At 39.3% G+C, this 20,583-nt stretch overlaps 1 protein-coding gene across 3 annotated transcripts in view; it reads right to left on the bottom strand.

Annotated features, from left to right (window-relative positions):
• The window catches only part of ANO6 (anoctamin 6), a 196,690-nt gene that overhangs the window by 29,485 nt on the left and 146,622 nt on the right, over positions 1-20,583 (bottom strand). For all 3 annotated transcript variants that reach the window (XM_047064841.1, XM_047064843.1, XM_047064842.1), the window contains 5 exons: positions 19,443-19,548; positions 15,177-15,237; positions 8,702-8,844; positions 6,314-6,391; positions 826-1,051 (listed from right to left, as the gene is read on the bottom strand). In XM_047064841.1, the coding sequence (XP_046920797.1) occupies positions 826-1,051; positions 6,314-6,391; positions 8,702-8,844; positions 15,177-15,237; positions 19,443-19,548 (614 nt within the window). The remainder of the gene's footprint in view (positions 1-825; positions 1,052-6,313; positions 6,392-8,701; positions 8,845-15,176; positions 15,238-19,442; positions 19,549-20,583) is intronic.

Genomic DNA, 20,583 nt, shown 5'->3' with positions numbered 1-20,583 from the left:
CTTCAAGGGTTCCTTAAAATTTACAAGCCCAATGTTTTCAAATGGGCAAAGGCTGTTCTCTCTCAGGTCTGAGTGGACAAAAAATTATTTTTGAACAGCCTGCTAAATGATATTCTTGTCTTCCTGAATTGCAATAAGGTAGGACTGTTGAAACAACAAACAAAACAAGGGGGAACTTGTTACGAGAATTTGGGGAAGAGGAAGCAGGTCATCCTCCTAGTTGAGAATTTAAATCAGTCTGATCATTTTCAGAAGATGACCACTGAGCAGACCATTCGGAGAATGACCCAGGCATATGCAGCATGTGGGGAGCGCTTAACTCTGGCCAGGAAGCAGCTGCCTGGGATACAAGCCAGAGAGAGAGAGAAACATTTATTACAAAAGCTGGAGCTGATGAGAACAGAGCTATATTAATATGAACAGCATGGGGGGAAGCCACACAACACTGTGATTACTTGTCCTCTCAGCAAAAAAGGAGCATATTTGCCACTGGAACCATGACCCTATTCCACTTATTTGTAATAAAGAGACTATTTACTTTCAACAATAGGGTACGTGATCTAATGTAATTGAAAATATTATTCAGCACTGATCTGTTTACACAGAGCTTGGACATTATAATGATTGTCTTTGCTTTGTCCCTTTTACTAATGCAAAGCTGTAGATAATTCATTTCCCACACAGGTTAGATAAAATATGTTTACACTTGAAATTTTCTAAAATTTGTAACATATGGAAATTGAAATGCCTAAAAGAGACAGTCTCTATTTCTCACCAGGTTCCAAAAATGTCTTAGAAATGACCTAAGCTATAATAGGACCTTACCAAAATTAGTAATCATGATTGCTACTTTTTCATATATGGTGTTCAAAATCATGATGATGATAAAGCTGATGAGGGAAGCAGTGATAGACGTGGCCGTCTGTGGAGTCAGGTACTTCTGGATTGGATCTGTCCCATTAAAGTTCTTGGGAAGTTTTGCAGAAAATACAATGAACACTGAGAGCCTGTAGACAATGATCCCAATAACTGAGGCGATGATCAATAGGATCTGGAAGCACAATAAAGACAGCACTTCACTAATTACACAGCACTATTACTTCACTAATAGTGTTTTTACACTTAAAAATTAACCCCATGCTCAAATGGACAAGGTGCACGTGTGAAGTGATGGGTGATGGGATATCCTGAAGTGATATTCTTTAGGATATGCATTCCAGTTTTTGCTCAGTTATAATCCATGAAGGGGATAGGTTTCCTTCCAGCAGAGAACAGATCACCTGGTTCAAGGGTCAGCAGGTGCTACCTGTTGTCTTGGTCACCTGCAGGAGGTGAGATTCTGAACAGGATGGGGAGCCTGCAGAGGTGCCCTGAGGAAATGTGGAAATGGCCACAGGTATCTGCTGATGAAAGCTTCACACACTTCTCCCCTTGGATCTTAAGATCTGAAACTGGCAGTTATTCCTACCTGCTTTTGCACAAGATTCATTTCACTCATCTGTTGTTTTTGACTGCATAGACCAGTGTCAGTGAGGGGGTCTGAAGCATGGTTTGTACACGGTTGGTAGATGTCGCTTCCTCCCTAGGCACGTTTTCTCCGGCCACTGGGTAATGCACATTAAAGATTCCGTGTTTAAACTATTTTCCCTACAGCTACTTTCTTGGACTTACTCCAAAGCATGTACTCGATGTGTCTGACTGCTTGTGAAGACTGTTACCAGAGACAAAAGCTACAAAAAATGTGAATTTCAGGGCCAAGTAAAACCTGCCCTGTTGTTTACAGCAACACAGAGAGGCTGGTTTTCACCTGTGGAGAGCAGTAAAGGGAGTGATTAACAGGCAGGGTCCTGGAACCGGGTTCCTGCATTCAAATCCCAGATATGCCTCTAGTTGTGGGACCTTGTGCAAATCACTTAACCTTTGGGGCTTCAAATTCTTTGCCCACGTAATGAAGGATCCTCATGGGAACTAACTTACAGGACTGTTGTGAGGATTTAATGAATTACTCCAGGTAAAAACACTTAGAACACGAAGCCCACGCAAACGAAAAGTACTATATACATGTGAGCTGTGGTTATGGAGGCTGAAGTGTTAACAAGATGTTTTTCTTACTTTTAAAGTTTGTACAGAAGGCATTATATTTCCTCCAATAATTTTGCTCATTATCTCCTTTCTTACAGTTAGGGTTTAATGCTTGTGAAAGGAATGACATGTTTATGTGTGTGAGTATATGTGAAAATTTGCCAAGGCTGAAGAAAATGTATTAGAGTAGGTATATCCAGTCTTCCTCTCTGAGAACAACAAATGCGGGACATTTAATGTGTATATATTTTACTTTATTTTATTTTTTGAGAGAGAGAGAGAGAGAGAGAGAGAGAGAGGGAGGGAGGGAGGGAGAGAATGCCAAGCAGATTCCATTCTGAGCACGGAGCCCGACATGGGGCTCCATCCCATGACCTGGATCATGACCTGAGTTGAAATTATCATTGGCTGCTCAACCAACGGAACCACTCAGGTGCCCCTAAATGGTACATATTTAAAAAATATATATCTCCATAGGGGTGCCTGGGTGGCTCAGTCGGTTAAGTGTCTGACTCCTGACTTTGGCACAGGTCATGATGTCACGGTTTGTGGGTTTAAGCCCTGCATTGGGGTCTGTGCGGACAGTGCGGAGCCTGCTTGGGATTCTCTTCCTCTCTCTCTCTCTCTCTCAAAAAAAAAATTAATTAATTAAAAAAAATTAAAAGATCTCCATAATAATTTTTAAATTATTAATTATAATGGCTGAGATTTTTAATTTTACTATTCAACTCAGCACATATTTTTAAAATCCTCAACAGCCCTGTGAGGTAAGTAGTATTGTATCTTTTACAAAGAAAAAGAGACACAGAGAATAAGACTTTGACCCAAATTAAGCAACTAATAAGTGAAAAGAACTGAGTTACTCCAAGACTCTGGAGTCACACTAAACTCTACGTGGCACTGCTTCCTACATGGTTTATGAAATGAATTCTCATTCTTTTCAGAGCTTTTGTAAACTTGGTATGTTTTCATACTTCTTCAGGGTACTTGACAGGTTCAGTACTTCTTCATAGAAGGAAGTCCTTATGAATCTTCATTCTTAAGCTCCTTACGAATCTTTCCGGCTATAACTTCAATATAAGCAATATATGCTTATTAGGGAATATTTGAAATTACTCTATACTGGACACTGGTTGTGTTTGCTGCCCTGAATCTGTTCCCAGACTTACAAGCAGACCCAGATTGTGCTTTGAGAGAATAATCTCTCCTCCATTTTCAGTCCTATGGCTTGGGCTGGATTGACCCCCTCCTCCCCTAGGGTTTACAGGTAGATCCTGATTGGTTTGAGGCAAATAGGTGTCTCATCCTATTGGCCTCAGCAAGTGATTCAACGATTGAGAAATATCTTAATAAAATTCAGTGAGATGTGAGGAGAGATCTGCTAGTGGTCCATGGGAAAGAGAAGCTTGCTTGTCAATAAAGGAAGCTGCTAACAGAGACCTCTCTTGTTTTGAATGGGATGTGAGATCTGGAATCTTGCAGCCATTTTGAGACTATAAGGTAGTGCCTACACCCACCAAGCCAGGAGACCAGTGAACAGAGAATGATGACAGAACAAAACACAGCCCTTGATGTCATCTGGGCTGCAGTATCTATCCTTAATGGAAGTCATACCTCAGACCTGAGATTTTTAGTTACAGGAACCATTTATTGGTTCATTTTGTTGTCATTATTGTTGTTTATACCAACTGGAGACTGATTTTCTGTCACCTATAATTGAAAGACTCCTAACTATAGGGGCACCTGGGTGGCTCAGTTGGTTAAGCACTGGACTCTTGATCTTGGTTGGCCTAGGTCATGATCTCACAGTTTTGTGAGTTCGAGCCTCACATTGGGCTCTGTGCTGACAGTGTGGAATCTGCTTGGGATTCTCTCTCTCTCCTTCTCTCTCTGCCCCTCCCACACATGCATTCTATCTCAAAATAAATAAACATTAAAATTTTTTTTTAAATAAAGGAAAAAAAGAAACAGAAAAAATGTATCTACTAACTATATACAGGCATAATTCCTTCAGAACTATGCATTGTTTGCATATTAAAAAATATTTTATGTATTTTCCTTAAGCCTATCATAACCATAACATTTTCACATGTTGTCAAATATTTTCATGGACATACTTTCTTATGGCCGCACTATATTCTACTGTATGAAGGATTAGAAGTAGAGTATTTTGGCTCAGATTTTATATATACACAGTAAAACCTTGGTCTGAGAGCATAGTTTGTTCCAGAAACGTGCCTGTAATTCAAAGCACTTGCATATCGAAGCGAATTTCAAGAACCATTGGCTCAGTTGTGATCATGTGATGTTTGGCATCACGTTCTACTCATAATGCAAGACATCCCTCGTTTATCAAGTTAAAGTTAGAAATGTATGCTCATCTTGTGGAACACTTGCAGAACAAGTTACTCGCAGTCCAGGATTTTACTGGATAATAATGTACATAAATAAATATATATATATATTGTAATAAATCTGTATGTAATTAATCTTTACTAACTTTTACCATTTTGAAAGAGTTCCTGATTAAAAATTTTTACATGTTCGGGGCGCCTGGGTGGCGCAGTCGGTTAAGCGTCCGACTTCAGCCAGGTCATGATCTCGCGGTCCGTGAGTTCGAGCCCCGCGTCAGGCTCTGGGCTGATGGCTCAGAGCCTGGAGCCTGTTTCCGATTCTGTGTCTCCCTCTCTCTCTGCCCCTCCCCCGTTCATGCTGTGTCTCTCTCTGTCCCAAAAATAAAATAAACGTTGAAAAAAAAAAAAAAAATTAAAAAAAAAAAAAATTTTTACATGCTGAATTGTGGATTAAAGCACATGAATATTTTTGACTCTTGATACTTACTGTCATACTGTTAAGAAGGCCAGAAGCAGCTTAAAATTTTCATAGCTTAGGTATGAGAGCAGCTGATGACTGCACTTCATCCTCACAAACACTGAGCCTTATCACTTGATAGGTGAAACACTGTATCTCATTTTAGTGTGCACTGATTTAATTAGGATTGAGGCTTGACAGTTGCCACGGTGTTTTTTCTTTTGTGAAAGGGTATTCATGTTCTCTGCCTCCTTAGCTCTTGAGATCTTTGGTGTTATCTTACAAGTGATCTGGACTTCTTATGTATTGAATGTAGTAAACCTTTGCCCTATTGGTTAACAAAAATTTCTTCTGTTGTTTTAAGCTTAGAACATTTCTGATGTGTGGAAATCTTTAAAGGTTTTTTTTTTTTTTAACGTTTATTTATTTATTTTTTTGAGAGAGAGAGCAAGTGCAAGTGGGAGAGAGGCAGAGAGAGAGGGAGAGAATCAGAAGCAGGCTGTCAGCACAGTGCCTGATATGGGGCTCAAACTCATGGACCATGAGATCATGACCTGAGCCAAAATAGGACGCTTAACTGACTGAGCCACCAAGGTGCCCGGATGTGTGGAAATCTTTAAATATTTTCCTCTGAAACTTCTTCCATTGCTGTTATGTTTAGAAAGTCTTTTTATATCTAGAGATTACATATTCACCAATATTTATTTCTAGTTTATGGTGTTACCTTTTGATTGTTTCTGGAATTACAATATATGTTAATAGTATGGTTTCCATCTTTCCCAAGTAGCTAACAAGTGTTCCATCACCATTTATTAAATAATCTTTACTTATCCCACTGATTTATAATGCCTTCCTTCTTGTGTATTGTTAATGATAGGAGGTCCCATATCTGGGCTTCATGTCCTATTTTCTAATTCGGCTATTTTTGAGCCAATAAAATTCTTGATATATTACTAATTATTATATTACTAATATGACTTTATTAATGATAAACCCCAAATTAATTTCAAAAGTCCTGATAATCTAGGTATATTATCTTTTTATCTACAATAATTTGTTTAAGTCTTCTTTTGTATCTCTCAGTAGTTTTTACGTTTTTTCTGATAATTCCTATTATCCTTTTAAGGCTATTCCTAGACATTTTATTTTAGCTATTACCGTTGGAAAATTTTAGAATTCTTAATGCCTCCCATTTGGTCTCTTCACCAGAAAATGGAAAATCCAGAACCATTGATCTGATCTAAAAGATGAGATGGAAGGAACTGAAAGAACCACTGTGAGCAGATAGATATTGAGAGTTGTTCCACATGGTGGCTGAGTGGTTCTCTGGAAACACTTCTATCAGACTACCAGTTTCCAGTGCACCTTCAGTTTCCAGGATATTTAAAATTAGATATTAAAAAGTCTGTGACTGATTTACCCAGAATAAGACAGCACTTGCACAGAGGGTTATACGGATACATTTTCCCCAGGTAGTGAAGGGCACACGCTCTTCTTCCTAAAAAAAAAAAAAAAAAAAAAAAAAAAAAGTTTAGTCAATCAAAGGTATACTCTGGTGAAATGATTTTTGTCCTGAATGGTCTCTAAATCCTAAGCTTAATTTTTTTAAAAATTAGTTTTCAAACAGCCTCCTTACTCATAACTGCATTTTGTTGTTGTTGATTTCAAACATGCACATAACAAGTACGTGCTCATTTTAATGGTTTTTGAAAATGTGAGCATGAACAATGAACCGTTTGTCTGCTGTGATCTCAGCTCAGGAGTCTATCTGACAACGCTAAGCTGTAAACTACATTCCTGAGCTTGTCTCAGATTCTAGAAATGGTGGCAATGATGGCACAGAGCCCACGCAGGACAGTGAGTTCCACGGTGTCTGCAAATACTAGGTACCTACTATGTGTTTCTTGGTTGAGCTTTATATATTGATTTGGCATAGCTATGAATTTTAAGAGTTTCCATAACTCATAAGAATATATTTAATTTTTAAGACTGGAGATCAGTACTTCTCAAGATTTATCTGGATTGTAAGAGTAGCTATAGTATAATAGTAGCCACAAATACTTACATTTACTCTAGGCCAGGTACTATTCTAAGTAGGTTCTGCACATTAACTCAATTAATCCTAACCACAACCGTGTGAGGAAGCAACTCTATCAATCCCGTTTTATAGAGGAAGCTATGGCACAGAGAAGTTAAATAATTTGTCGAAGATCATTCGGCTAGTAAGTTGCTGTTTAGATTTGCAGTCTCATTCCTAAGACTTCATTACCACACTACAGCCTGAGTATGCATTAGCAATGAAAGTAAAATGAGGAAAAAAGATAAAGAAAAATGAAACTTCATCTTTAATTTTTTAGCAAGCTATGTTTCAACGGAAATTTAACTTACTCGTTGGCAATTTTAAATTACCAAATTGTCTTTCTTCAGCACCTTTTCTGTTGCCAATATTATAAGCTTTTTCTACCCTAGTATTTAAAAGGTGTTTTCAACATCTAATTTTATGTAAGTTTCTGCCTTCATTTCTGAATGTGCTGTCCTTCAACAGCACATGGTTTGACCCCATCCTCTTCCATAGTAAACAGTGAGAACTATACAAAATGGGAATCGCTGGAAGCCTGTTACGTTGTAAAAGACAAACGTCACCTTCTGTTGATAACTGAAACTCATTTTTTTTCCATTTATAAAATGAGGAGGTTGAACTGCTCCCTCCAGTCCCTTTTAGTGTCGGCCTTCTGTAAATCTCTGATTCAATTTATAAAATCTATACTTGGGGACATTTTCAGATGCTCTTGTTAAAAGCATTTTCTTTCCAAGAATTATTCGTACTCAGAACTGACTGTCCTTATGCTGATGACTGCAAGAACAATCAGCTCTAAATTTTCTGTGTTGATGGAAAAGAGCACTAATGCAGATGACTCAAAAATTATCTTTCACTGGCTTTGGAATGTTTCTACTGAGAGGTATAGCTTTGTTTTATTTTTATTTTTGCAGTAGCAGAAGGAATTTACCTTTCCAATTATATAAAATGCCTAGCACAGGCCTAAACATAGTTGGACTTCAACAACTGTTTCCCTTCTTCCTCTAGTCTTTCTACAACTTGAGGATGACAGCCGCACAGTCTCGCGTGCGTCCCAACCAGAAGGTGGAGCAGTGGCTGAGGCTTTAGTGCAGCACAAAGGGTGGCTGGTCTAGGATGAAAAAGGGGCTGTAATAATGAAGGTGCATGTGAAAAACTGAGAATCAACCAAAAAATCCAATGCATCCTTCCCTATACAACGAGCTCATGGAGTCTGATTTTTCTTTTCTGCATTTTTTACCGGAATGAAAGGACACAAACCAATGCATCTTTTCTTCTAGATTTTAAGTCAGGGTCTAATTTTTTCCCCCCCACTTTTACTTTAGATTAGGTCAATAAAACCTAATCTAGTAGGTGATACTACGATTTAAAAGAGAAAAACAAGTTACTTTTTTTTTTTTTAAAGATGATGTTGATAATTTACTCAACTTGTGGAAACAGACTATGGCCACGGGAAAGGTAACAACAAAGAAGGGTCACATTTATCTCCCATGTCCACTGTTCTAAGCCATACTTCTTTGGCTTGGCTGCACATTAGAATCACCAGGGAAGCTTTAAAAAAATTCCTGTGCCTGGAACACACCCCAGGCCACCAAGTACCATCAGGGCACGCAGTGATGGGTTCCGGGCATCGGTATTTTTTAAGGTACCCAGGTGATTACAATATGCCACCAAAGCTGAGAACTGCTGTAATAAACAGGCTAGAGTGCATCGACCTAACGTCCACTTTACCTGAGTGATCTCGTTGATCACCACGTGAGTGCACCGGGCCTCATATTCTGGCCGGGCTTGCTCCTCCTGCTGTAACTCAACAGTGTCCCATTCGTACTCCAGTTCTGCCTGGCGCCGCTTCCAAAACTCCAGAAACAAGGTTACTAACAGAGAGAGAACAGGAGCATGGGGACCGTCAACAAAGCTGTCCTGAATTATTAATCATTGTAATTACTCATAACACTTTTGTACATGGTCAATAAAACCTAATCTAGTAGGTGATACTACGATTTAGAAGAGAAAAACAAGTTACTTTTTTTTTTTTTTTAAAGATGATCTTGATAATTTACTCAGCTTGTGAAAACAGACTATAGCCACTGGAAAGGAAACATCAACACGATGGTCCGAAGGCACGTGAGTGTGTCTAACGCTAGAACATCTGCTACCAGCATGTTGTTGCCAACTAAAAAACACAAATAACTGCCATAATTCAAAAACAGTTCATGGTCCATCCATCCTTCAGCCTGTTCTTCCCTACATCCCTTTCCCTCTCTTCTTTCCTAAGAGCCTGGTTGCGGGGGGGAACTTTAGTAGTCCCTGTATCTCTATTTACCACCACCCAAGCCACCCCGGATTAAAACAATATTCTTAAATATGCAAAAATGATGCTTTTCTCAATCTTGTGTGAAATATGAATGAAATAATTTTTAGAACTCTTTACTATTTTTAAGACCTGAAACTTAAAATACTAAATAAAAACAACATTAAATGTTGATTGAAAATACAGTTTCAGGGTAAATCCCATAGACCCTTCTTTTTTATAAATTTTTTTTTAATGTTTATTTATTCTTTGAGAGACAGAGAGAGAGAGAGAGAAACAGGGGAGGGGCAGAAAGAGAGGGAGACACAGAATCAGAAGCAGGTTCCAGGCTCTCAGCTGTCAGCACAGAGCCCGATGCAGGGCTCGAACTCATGAACCATGAGATCATGACCTGAGCCGAAGTCAAGACGCTCAACCGACTGAGCCACCCAGGTGTCCTTCTTTCAATCAGACTGGTACCCCTAAGTTCTTCCTATATAGAAATTCTGGATTTACCACTGTTCCACACACAAGTATTTTTATGTGTGGAGAATAAAGAGAAACAAGATACAGGCTGTGCTTCAAGGAGCTCATAGGTGTGTAGGAATGATGGTGAAATGATAGTTATCAGAGACTAGTGGGGGGGGTCAGAATAAAAGCACAGGTGGCTCTGGGTGAGTGACCAACAAGTAGTCGAGGCTCTCCCAGAGAAGGGGCCACTGCAACCGCTCTGAGATGACCGACTTGGATTCGATCAGGTGAAGGTTGGATATTAAAGTCATCTCCCCTGGGAGCTGTGCATGCACAGGCAAGGAAGCCAGAGACTCAGATACTTTCCAGAAACTGCAAATATCTGGAAGTGAGTGCAAGGTATAATGAGGAAGGTTGGGGCAGACAGTGGAGAGATCGCCGGGGCACATCACAAAGGACTCTATGCCTTGAAAGAAGTTCAGGTTGTAACTTAAAGGAAGAGGGGATATTGCAGGTGGTCTGGAGACTAGAGGCAGGGAGACCTGATTGCTTAGGTGGGGAGGTGAGAGAAGACAGCACATTTGGCAGGAAGAATGGTTGGAAAGATGCAGGTATGTAAAGGGAAGGAAGAGGTCTAGGATGCCAGCCATGTTTCTGGCTTGGGCAATGTCCTAAATTCTAGTGCCATACCCCACAATGCGAAGGGCTATAAGAGGAGTGAGTCCAAGAAGGCAACAGGTTTGGTTCTAACCAGGTGCCTCTGGGCCACAGAAAAGATGTCTAGTAGGTATGTAAAAGTCTACAACTTGGGAGAAAGATCTAGGGTATGCCAGGAACTTTTTTTTTTTTTTAAGTTTATTTATTTTGAAAGAGAGAGAGCGTGAGCAAGGCAGAGAGAGAGAGGGAGAGGGAGAGAGAGGGAGAGGGGGAGGGAGAGAGAAAGAGAGACTCCTAAGCAGACTCCACACTGTCAGCGCAGAGCCTGATGAAGGACTCAAACTCACGAACATGGGATCATGACCTGAGCTGAAATCAAGAGTCAGATGCTTAACTGACTGAGCCACCCAGGTGCCCCTGAACCGGATACTTTTTATAGTAGTAACTGAGGCCAGGCATGGATGAGATAGATCACTAAATGAGGTGTAGAGGGGTGGGTCTCATCCTGGCTGCACATGAGAAGCACTTGGGAGCTTTAAAAAAAACAACAGTGAGCCCAGGCACCATCCCTGAGTTTCTGATTATATTGGACTAGAATAGGGACATGAACATTGTGTTTTGTTTTGTCTCAAAGGTCTAACATCAGTCAGAGTTGAGAATCGCCAGAATGGAGAGCAGAGAGAGGCTGGCCTGACATCCTGCACAACTCAGGTGGGCAGCCAGAGATAAAGAAGGAGACCCTGGGAAGTGGCTGCTAGTGGCATGAACTGAGCACTCCCCAGTGGTGAACACAACCGAAATCGGGAAAGCACTCACTTCCCAGTGGTGTTTGTTTTAACTTTACTAATTTTCCAGTAACAATGAGTAAAGGAGAAATAACCCAGATGTTGGAATCAAGTTCAAATTCTGGTTCCGACAATTATCAGATGTGTGACTCCTGGTCAAAATGTTCCAACTTTCTGAGCCCCCCCCCTTCCCTTTCTGTAAAATGGGGGGCAAGAAGACCTACCTCACAGGGCTGTTATGAACTTAATGACATAGGTAAAAGCCCTCACACCCCTCTACGGTAACTATCACTCTCCTCATTTTAGACCAAAGAGAGAGAGGCACAGAAAGGTTAAAATACTTGCCCAAGGTTACAGTTTTGGAGGCAGTAATCAAACCCAGGCATTCTTGGCTCCAGAACCCAAGCTCTGCTTCCTCACCATGTGGTATTGCCTCAAGCTGCCTGCTCCTTAGCTAGGCGGGACATTGGAGGGTGAAGTCTACAAAACCCTTGGGCATTAGTTCTCAGGGCCCATGGAGACATTGGTAACGTATAATAACCACTCAAGGTTTTAGACTGCTCATGGGCCACAGCACTGCCGATGCACATTGCTGGGGAGCCCAGAGCACCAGGGCCTCGGGTGACTGTGCATGATGTCAGAAAGGAATTTCCTGTCCTGTGTCTTTGGATCGCTCTTCCTCTGGCGGGGAGCACTGCACCTATGTTCTCTGGCAAACCACACACCATGAGGCACTTATTGATTAGAGAGACACAGGGCTCTTACATCGACATGTAATGGAGAAGAGGGAAGGCTGCCTAGGACCTTGGGAAGCAAGAACAGCTTGTCCTCTTAACCAAGATATTACTACATCTAAAGAAAGTATGCATCACATGAAGAAGAGAGCCATATACAGCACTGGTGGTGCCATCCAGCGGTGTCCAAGGACAAGGGGTACACTGTAGCACGTGGTAGTGTTCTAGTCACTAGACGTTTACTGCTGGAGAGCAGGGATATTTTATGAGGCCTTGAAATGAGTTAGACCTCTTTACTCACAAAGGTAGTAAGATAGATGAGCTTTGCTCAGCCTCTATTCCAACTTCCTAAGACTAGCTTAAAAACCACATGGCTTCAGACTTTCTTGCAGCTGGGGTTCCTGATATGATTTTATAAAATGCCCATCAGATGCATTTATGTGTCACTTAAATCCGAAACGGAGTTGAATGGAGGCAGAGATGGCTGCAGGAGCGGCATTATTGTGCTGGTGTGGATGCAGCGTGAACAGTAGAGTGAGTTCTCCAACTAACTGGCTATAGCTGTTTCCTGATCCCCAAGTGTAGCTGGTTAGGATAATGCCTTCCTGACTCCCCAGCCCCCCCATAAGCCAAGTGTCTGGTGTTTTTCTGGACATCACTAGGCTCAGCCCAGTACTCCAAGGTGAAAATTAAAAACTGCAGCCATGCAGCCATGCAGCCATGCAGCCAAGAGCCTGGAGCCAGGGAGAATCACGAACTGGCTAAGGAGGTAAGGAGCAATGGAAGGAGGTAAGGAGCAATAAGGAATGAGGAGGAGCAGATATGTTAGCAACTGGTACTTCCGCCATGGGTTTAGGACTCCAAGTCAGTATGAACGGGTGGGCTGGCTTGGCCTAAAAGGGTGGACATTTTTCAGGTAAGTATATGGTCGGTGCTACATTTACTACAAAAGGCTTACAGCCCTCAACTTTTAGAATTCTGAGGGAGCCAAAACTACTAACAATACTCTAATAGACCTGGGCATACAAGAGATGCTAGAGGAATATGAATGGTAGTGATAAAAAAGACTTCACATGGTCCTCCTGCCTCTTTGGTTCTGCAATTTCTGATTTCCTGTAACAAGGTTCACAGCAGCGGTTATCATAAGGGCAGAGGTAACAGGAAAAGCAATATGATACACTTTAAAAATAAAGACTTCATCATACATACATATCCTTAATGATGCACATATGCTGCTACAAGCAGTGTTGAAATGTTTTCTGCATTCTAAAATCTGATGAAATAAAGTCAGCTGAATATGCTTAAGTCAGTTCTACACACATGGTGGAGTTGATGGTCACAGAAAGCAAAGTCAGCTAGGAAATTTGAGGTTTATCTTTGCAGTGCCAAGATTAATTTATAAATTTTTGCTTTATTTAAAATGTATTTCTAAATTAGGGCTGTCAACATGTATTAGGATATCTATGGAGTTCAACAGATGTGTCAGAATTTTATACTTTACAAATCAGTGCTGGTTTGTTAAAAGGACCATCACCCAGGTGTTCGGTACCTCTGCTCTTACTAGGGGGAGGATAAAAGTGACATATTTAAAAAAACTTATTTTTTTAGCATTTATTTATTTTTGAGAGGGAGGGAGAGAGAGAGACAGAGCGTGAGCAGGGAGAGGCAGAGAGACTGAGACACAGTCTGAAGCAGGCTCCAGGCTCCGAGCTGCCAGCATAGAGCCTGACGCACGGCTCCAACTCACAGACCACGAGATCATGACCTGAGCCGAAGTCAGACGCTTAACCAACTGAGCCATCCAGGTGCCCCAAAAGAAACATATTTTACAATGGAGGGGTAAAGAGGATCTTGATGCACGAATTTGATCTTTATTCTATGTGTCAAATATTAGCTAGTGTTTGGTCTGTAGCCAAAACATAGGTAAATGTCTGCAGGACAATAACTTTGTAGGTAAGTTTGGCCATCTTATAGTTTACTTTCCCCAGGAGCGGCAACTAATCTGTAAACAGTGCCCGGAACTATTGGATCATCTGTTCTGGGATCCATTTGGTGACTTCTAATAGGCATAACCACTGTGAAAGAGAAACGCTCTCGAGGACACTGAGGAAGAACTGTTTCGTGAGCTGCATGTGTTCATGTGTCGTCTTCTCAAGACTAAGAGACCCGAGTCATGTTCCTCTCCCAGCTATCGATATAACCTGAGCTCTAGCTCCCCCTTGACTTACACAATAAAACTGGAAGCACATTTGTCTGTGAAAATGGAATTTTTTTCTTCTATGGTAGAACATGTATGTCAATTAAACATTTAAATGTCTGCATTTAAAGAAAATGGTAATTGCCTCATTATATTAATGATGCTATTCAAAGTAAATAATACAACTATAGTGTTAAAGCACCTACAGAAGAATTATATTCTTTAGGACTATATTTATTAAATAGTTTATTATTATTATTTACTATTATAATAGTAACATATACTTATTAAATACTCACTCATATAAAAGAGTATAGAGAAGAAAGCTTACCTGTAATCTCTGTGTTGTGGCTTCCCCCAAAACCCCAACCCCATGAAAGTCAGGGTGGATCACAGCTATGGGGACTATTACAATAATAGCTCCCAATGAACCATGTCTCCCTGTATCCAAGTCCTTGGACAGTCAGTCCTCTGACCTCCTCACATTGTTGTTGGCTTGGCCATGACCTACTTTGGCTGATGGGACATTCACAAACTTGATGCAACAACAGACTCAAAAAATGTCTGTGTATTGGGGTTTGCCCTCTATTGCTTCTCTTTGGAACCCTAAAACCACCATGTGAAGAACCCTCACTGGAGGATGAGACACCATGTAGATCAAGACTAGCCAGCCCAGCTGAGCCCCACAGACCAAACCAGACTGGCGACTGCCAGACCATCTACCCCAGCGGAGCTGCTAGCTTACTGCAGATATCAGCTGAGCCAGCATGTGACTGGAGAACATCCCAGCTGACGTAGAGAATCATGAGAAATAATAAATGTGTGTTTTAAGTAACCATATTTTCAAGTAGTGTTTTATGCAGTAATTCATACATTGGTCTTTAGAGTTGTAAATGGAGCTCTAAGGGAGCTGAAACTTGGGGAATCCAAGGTCCTAAAAGTAGGTTACTTTGATAGCTTATATAAAATTGTGAAATGCTATTAAATTAGATGCCTATAAGATCTCAGGTTTGTTTTTTTTAATGTTAAGATGTAAAAGTAAACTGGAAAAAAAAAAAGGAAAATAACTTACCCCATACTCCCATAAATACTGCAAACACTAGGGTTCCAAAACTGTCAAAGATGCACAGTTTCTGGAAAATACAATAACGACATATAAATTAATTATGTTTTCTACTCACTAGAATTCAGCAAATACGCAGTGCTTTGTGTATTCTCTAGTCTGAATTTCTTTTAAAGCAGATACTACTATACACTTACAGATGGGATTTCTTATTGTTTTGAGAGCAAACAGCCTTTGCCGCATTTATCACAGTGCATTTTCCAATGGAATCTTTCCCCATCATGATAAAGAAATTGGCATAGCTGCTAAGATTCCACTTCATTTAAAGTCTCTATCAGACTTCTGAATAATGGCCTCTCCCGATAAGCTGTCATAGTGAACTTGAAGTAGGATAGCTCTAAAAATACAGTGAACTCAAAGCAACTTTTAGATTTACAATTTGCATCTTATCATCATCTCATCCTGGTCAGAGGGTAAGTTACTGAATTCTTGCTTTTCTTGTTGAGAAAAGCACACTGCTGGGGTTTATTCTGAGACAGCTCTGCCCAAGGACAGCTCTGCTTCCCCAAACCCAATTATGGCTTTCTACCATCAATGACAGAGGTTTCCATTAGATTAAGGATGCACAGGGGCTTTCGCTGACATTACAGTGGGTACAACAACCATGAATGAATAGATGATACACCTACACAAAGAAGGCTTTATTCACTCATTCTGCTAAATTTCTTTTTTTTTTCTTTTTTTGCTAGTATTTAAATACTCCCTATATGGATTATTGGAAAATCCTTCAATTAGTTACTAATTTTTCACTAGCGAACATTTTTACATCTCCTAAAAACTCTATATATAAAGTATAAATGTACTGGAAAAAGTGGCAAATGTGCAGAATGTCAACTTTACAATAGATCATAGAGTAAAGAAGACTGCATAGAAAATGAAGCTATGGGATGAAAAAAAAAACAAAAAAAACAAAAACCCAAACTCTTCAATTGCCAAAGAAAATTCAAAGTTGCTTCTAAGGAAAACTCTAAGTAACTTTTTTGGTTGCCCTTTATATAATGATGTCAAGTGGGTAAATGTTCATCTATGTCAAAATATTATGTTATTTTCAAAAGAATATCCACCTAACCATCATCTTGTACATGTGTTTTCCAAAGCATACAAATGCCCCTCAATACTCTATCTGGACCCTGATCAGAAAGCATAATCCTGGACTGTCTGTTACCCAATGGTTCCTCCCAAAAATCAGCTCAAGGAAGACAGAATTAATAAAAGAGTGGCCATTTGGGGAACACCCCTCTCTGCCTATTCTCCTCGTCCTGGCATTCCATGATGGACCAGTATTTCAAATCTTTCAGTTTTGACTCTTATGGAACCAAAACTGTCATTTAATGTTATGCCTTACCCTCAGCGAAAATTATTATAAGAAAAATCTTATGCAAAACTATTCTGTGTGTTATAGGGCTATTACTGCAGATTCTGTTAAACCCTACTCTTTTAGGAATCATTGCAAGCTTCTCTCTATCTGATACCTCCCTACTTGCCTTGACACCTCTAACTACCTACTCCAGAAAGAAAAAATCCTACCTGTGAATTCTTTGTCCTAGTATGCTGAGAAAAAGCCAGTGGAAGCTTATTTGTCAGTGAGAGAAGAAAGAAAGAAAAAAAAAAGAAAGAAAAGAAAGAAAAGAAAAGAAAAGAAAAGAAAAGAAAAGAAAAGAAAAGAAAAAAAGAAAGAGAAAGAAAGAAAGAAAGAAAGAAAGAAAGAAAGAAGCAAGAAAAAGCTGGTTTATGGCTTATGCCGAGTTCACTCCAGTCGCCCAGCTCAAGACAAGAGATGTGCTTTGTACTGTTACGAGAGGGAATTAGGTGGCCTGCATTAAGTTACCATTTTTTGCCATATTTGTGAGGATCAAGGACCCAGCAGAAAAAATAAGATGACTGGCCTCTATTTGCCCCATAGGCAGGAATCAGAGGAGCAGGTAAGCAAGGGGCCTTCTCGGCAAAAAGTTTAGCTTAGCTTACTTGCCAGCATGGCACAGAGAAGGAAAGCTGTGTTGAGTAGCCCCAGTCAGCACGCTGCTTAAGTCACATGGAAGAGGGAAGGGAAGAGATGGTTACATAACGCAGGGCATGACCATTTTAAGCAGAAGAATCAACGAAAATCTAGAAAAGTGACCATTTGTTATGCTTTCTTCCTGCTAAGGAACAAAATCAAAATTTTATAACTGTATTTTATAAAAAAAATATTTTAAGTTACATTTCCCTTTTATCTTGCCAGCCAAAAAGCTAAGAGCCTTATTTAATGCTCAATCACAAAAACAACATTAATCTTGATTACTTCCATAACTTTTCCCTCACTTTCCTGATCCTAATTTCCTTTTTCTAATCTATTAACCCTTTTAGCACTCATGTTAATTAGTGAATACTCCAGCTCTTTCCAAAAGAAAGAGGTAGAAATGAATACATAAATAAGTGTATGAATGATGAGATAGATGATTGAATCAGCCAACAGAGAAGCATGAAAAGCTCCTCTTTTCTTCTCCTTTTTAACAATTTAAAAATGTAATCCTTTTAACTCATATTCTTTTATGTGTTTCCTTCCCTTTGTAAGTCACTCTAACAAGACTCAAAGGATTCTTCAGGAAATTGGGATAGAATGAAAGATTCATTTTTTCCAAAACAATGGAAAAAACTGTGCACAGGGACAGATTTGAAAGTCATGTCCTTAATTAAGGATGGGTTGGTGGAAAAGAAGAACTGAGAGAAGAGATGGGGGTGTGGTGAGTGAAAGAGAATTTCTTAAGGAAAATGGAATTTCCAATTGTACTCTGTGGAGTATAGTTAGCTTCTGGTATTATCACTGGCATTTGCCTTAAATCCAATGTCCAAGGATATGCACTAACTAGTGACCTTTATGAGTCAACATCGCCAGAAGGCAGCTTCCCTCCTGCTACCTTTAAGTCTTACTTTGTGTGATCTAGGGCAGATTTTTATAGTCTAGACTTGCATTGGTTTCTAGGGGAGAGGCACTGAAATCTATTTTAATTCATAAGTTAAGTGTAAAAATCCATGTGTCGACAATACCCTGCAATCATCTTAATTAAGTAGCAGAACAATTTTTTTCAAACATAGCACTCAATTTGTGAGTGAAGTGGTTGGTACTACCGTCAGCTGGTGAAGAACACAGTAATGGCAAGAAACGCAGATTTGCTGTCAATTTCTGGCTTTGTCATCTGCTAGGTAGGTAACTTGAGCAAATCATTTAATCTCTCAGATCCTCAGTGTTTTAATCTGTAAAATGGATGTAATAACTGTTCTGCCTATCTCACAGGGTTACTGTGTCAAAAGTAATAACATAAAAAAAGTGATCATATAAGTTCAAGAATTTTGTAAAATATAAAATTTAAAGTGACATTATAATAGGAACATATTTAGTTACAATAAGACTTAGATGGAGTAGGTCAGAATATTTTAACATCATTTAAAGATTCCTAAGCTTTCATGGTGGAACAAGGGGATAGAGAAAAGATCACAACATGGGAGAACAGTAGGTCAAAGTTGTCAGGAAAATTCTCCAAAGCAAGATGACCATCTTTCTTCCCAGCTAGAGTTTCAGGCATGCCTTTCCTTAAGCTACCTCCAGTCTCAATACTTGTCCTAAGCCTCTTGGATTTTAAGAAGTCCTTAGCTCAAGATCATCTGCATGCTTAAGGGAACCATTTGCCTTTTGTGGGAATGTTTTGGGACAAAGTGAATATCTTTTATCATTTACATACAAAGCCTTTCTTATGCATATTCATAGATAAGGCCTAAATCTGATGAGCAGGTTTAAAAAACAAAACAAAACAAAAAAACAAGCTAGTTTCAGTACATTTTGAAAGTGGGAAAACACTAGTACAAATTTCAGGTTTCTACTTATTTGAACTAAGGAAGATACTTACAATAAGTAAACCTATGAAACAGTACTCATGAGATAAGGTGGGTTTGAGGTTTCTGCTTTGATTACTTCAAATACTCTAACAGTTTCAATGCCACAGCTCCTCAGTGACCTGCCTGAAGATTTTAGATAAGGCTTTTAATCTCAATTTACTATTTGTAAAAGAGGAATAAACACATGCATTACATATCTACCTTTCAGAATGTTTGGAGGTTTAGTTGAATATTACCTTTCTGAATTTCACAGAGAAATAAAATAATTCCAGGCCATGCTAAAATTATTAGAAAAAAAAAAATCTTTCATTAGTTACAAATGTTTGGAATAACAAAAATTACCTTTGAGGACTCGCAAGTAATATTGAGTTTCCAGAATGGACAAAGCCTATCACACTGAGGACACATGATGATCTTGCCACCAATATCAGGATGACAAACTTCTTTGCTAAAGAGAAAAATAAAATTTTTAAAAATGTTAATAAATATGACTTCCTTTCTAGCAGCATAAAATCAAACATCTATTTGTGATAAGAAAACTAAATTCTCATAAAACTAGGAAAAGAATTGAACTTCATTAATCTAATAAAGGCTGCTACATAAAACCTATAAAAAAACCCCATTATACTTAATGGTAAAATGCTAAAAGTATTTCCTTTAGATCAGGATGAAGTGTCCTGTTATCACTACTTCTTTTCAGTTAGGGCCTTGCCAGCACAGTAAGTCAAGAAAACCAAAGATAAGATGCTGGACACAGAATCGGTATTCAAAATATACATAGGGCCAGTAAAAGGAATTATGTCCCTAGAGATCTGCAACAATAAGGACTTAATCGTTATATATATATACACACACATATATATATATATATATGTGTATATATATATATACATATATATATAAAATTTATATATATATATATGTGTGTGTGTGTGTGTGTGTATATATATATATATATATATATATATATAAATTTTTTTTTTCAACGTTTATTTATTTTTGGGACAGAGAGAGACAGAGCATGAACGGGGGAGGGGCAGAGAGAGAGGGAGACACAGAATCGGAAACAGGCTCCAGGCTCTGAGCCATCAGCCCAGAGCCCGACGCGGGGCTCGAACTCCCGGACCGCGAGAGCGTGACCTGGCTGAAGTCGGACGCTCAACCGACTGCGCCACCCAGGCGCCCCATGGACTTAATCGTTTTAAATACTATGTTTAAACAGCTTAAAAAAATAAAGAGCCTAGGAATAAATCAAATTCAAGATGTATAAGATTTATAGGGGGAAAATGATAAAACTGTTCTGAACGAGTGAAAAAGATCTATATAAATGGACACATCATCATGTTCATAATTTGGAAGACTCAATATCTGAAGATGTTATTCGTCCCCCATTTGAGCCATAAATTCAATAGAAGGGCAAAAGGCTCAGAACAGTCAAGACATTCCTAATGAACAAAGTGCTACTGACATAAGTTAAGAAAAG

This window comes from Lynx rufus, unplaced genomic scaffold, assembly GCF_022079265.1.
Source record: "Lynx rufus isolate CCGP_SWC_20201006 ecotype Redwood Valley unplaced genomic scaffold, mLynRuf1.p SCAF_7, whole genome shotgun sequence".
NCBI lineage: Eukaryota > Metazoa > Chordata > Mammalia > Carnivora > Felidae > Lynx > Lynx rufus.
This window is presented reverse-complemented; position numbering and strand designations above follow the sequence as displayed.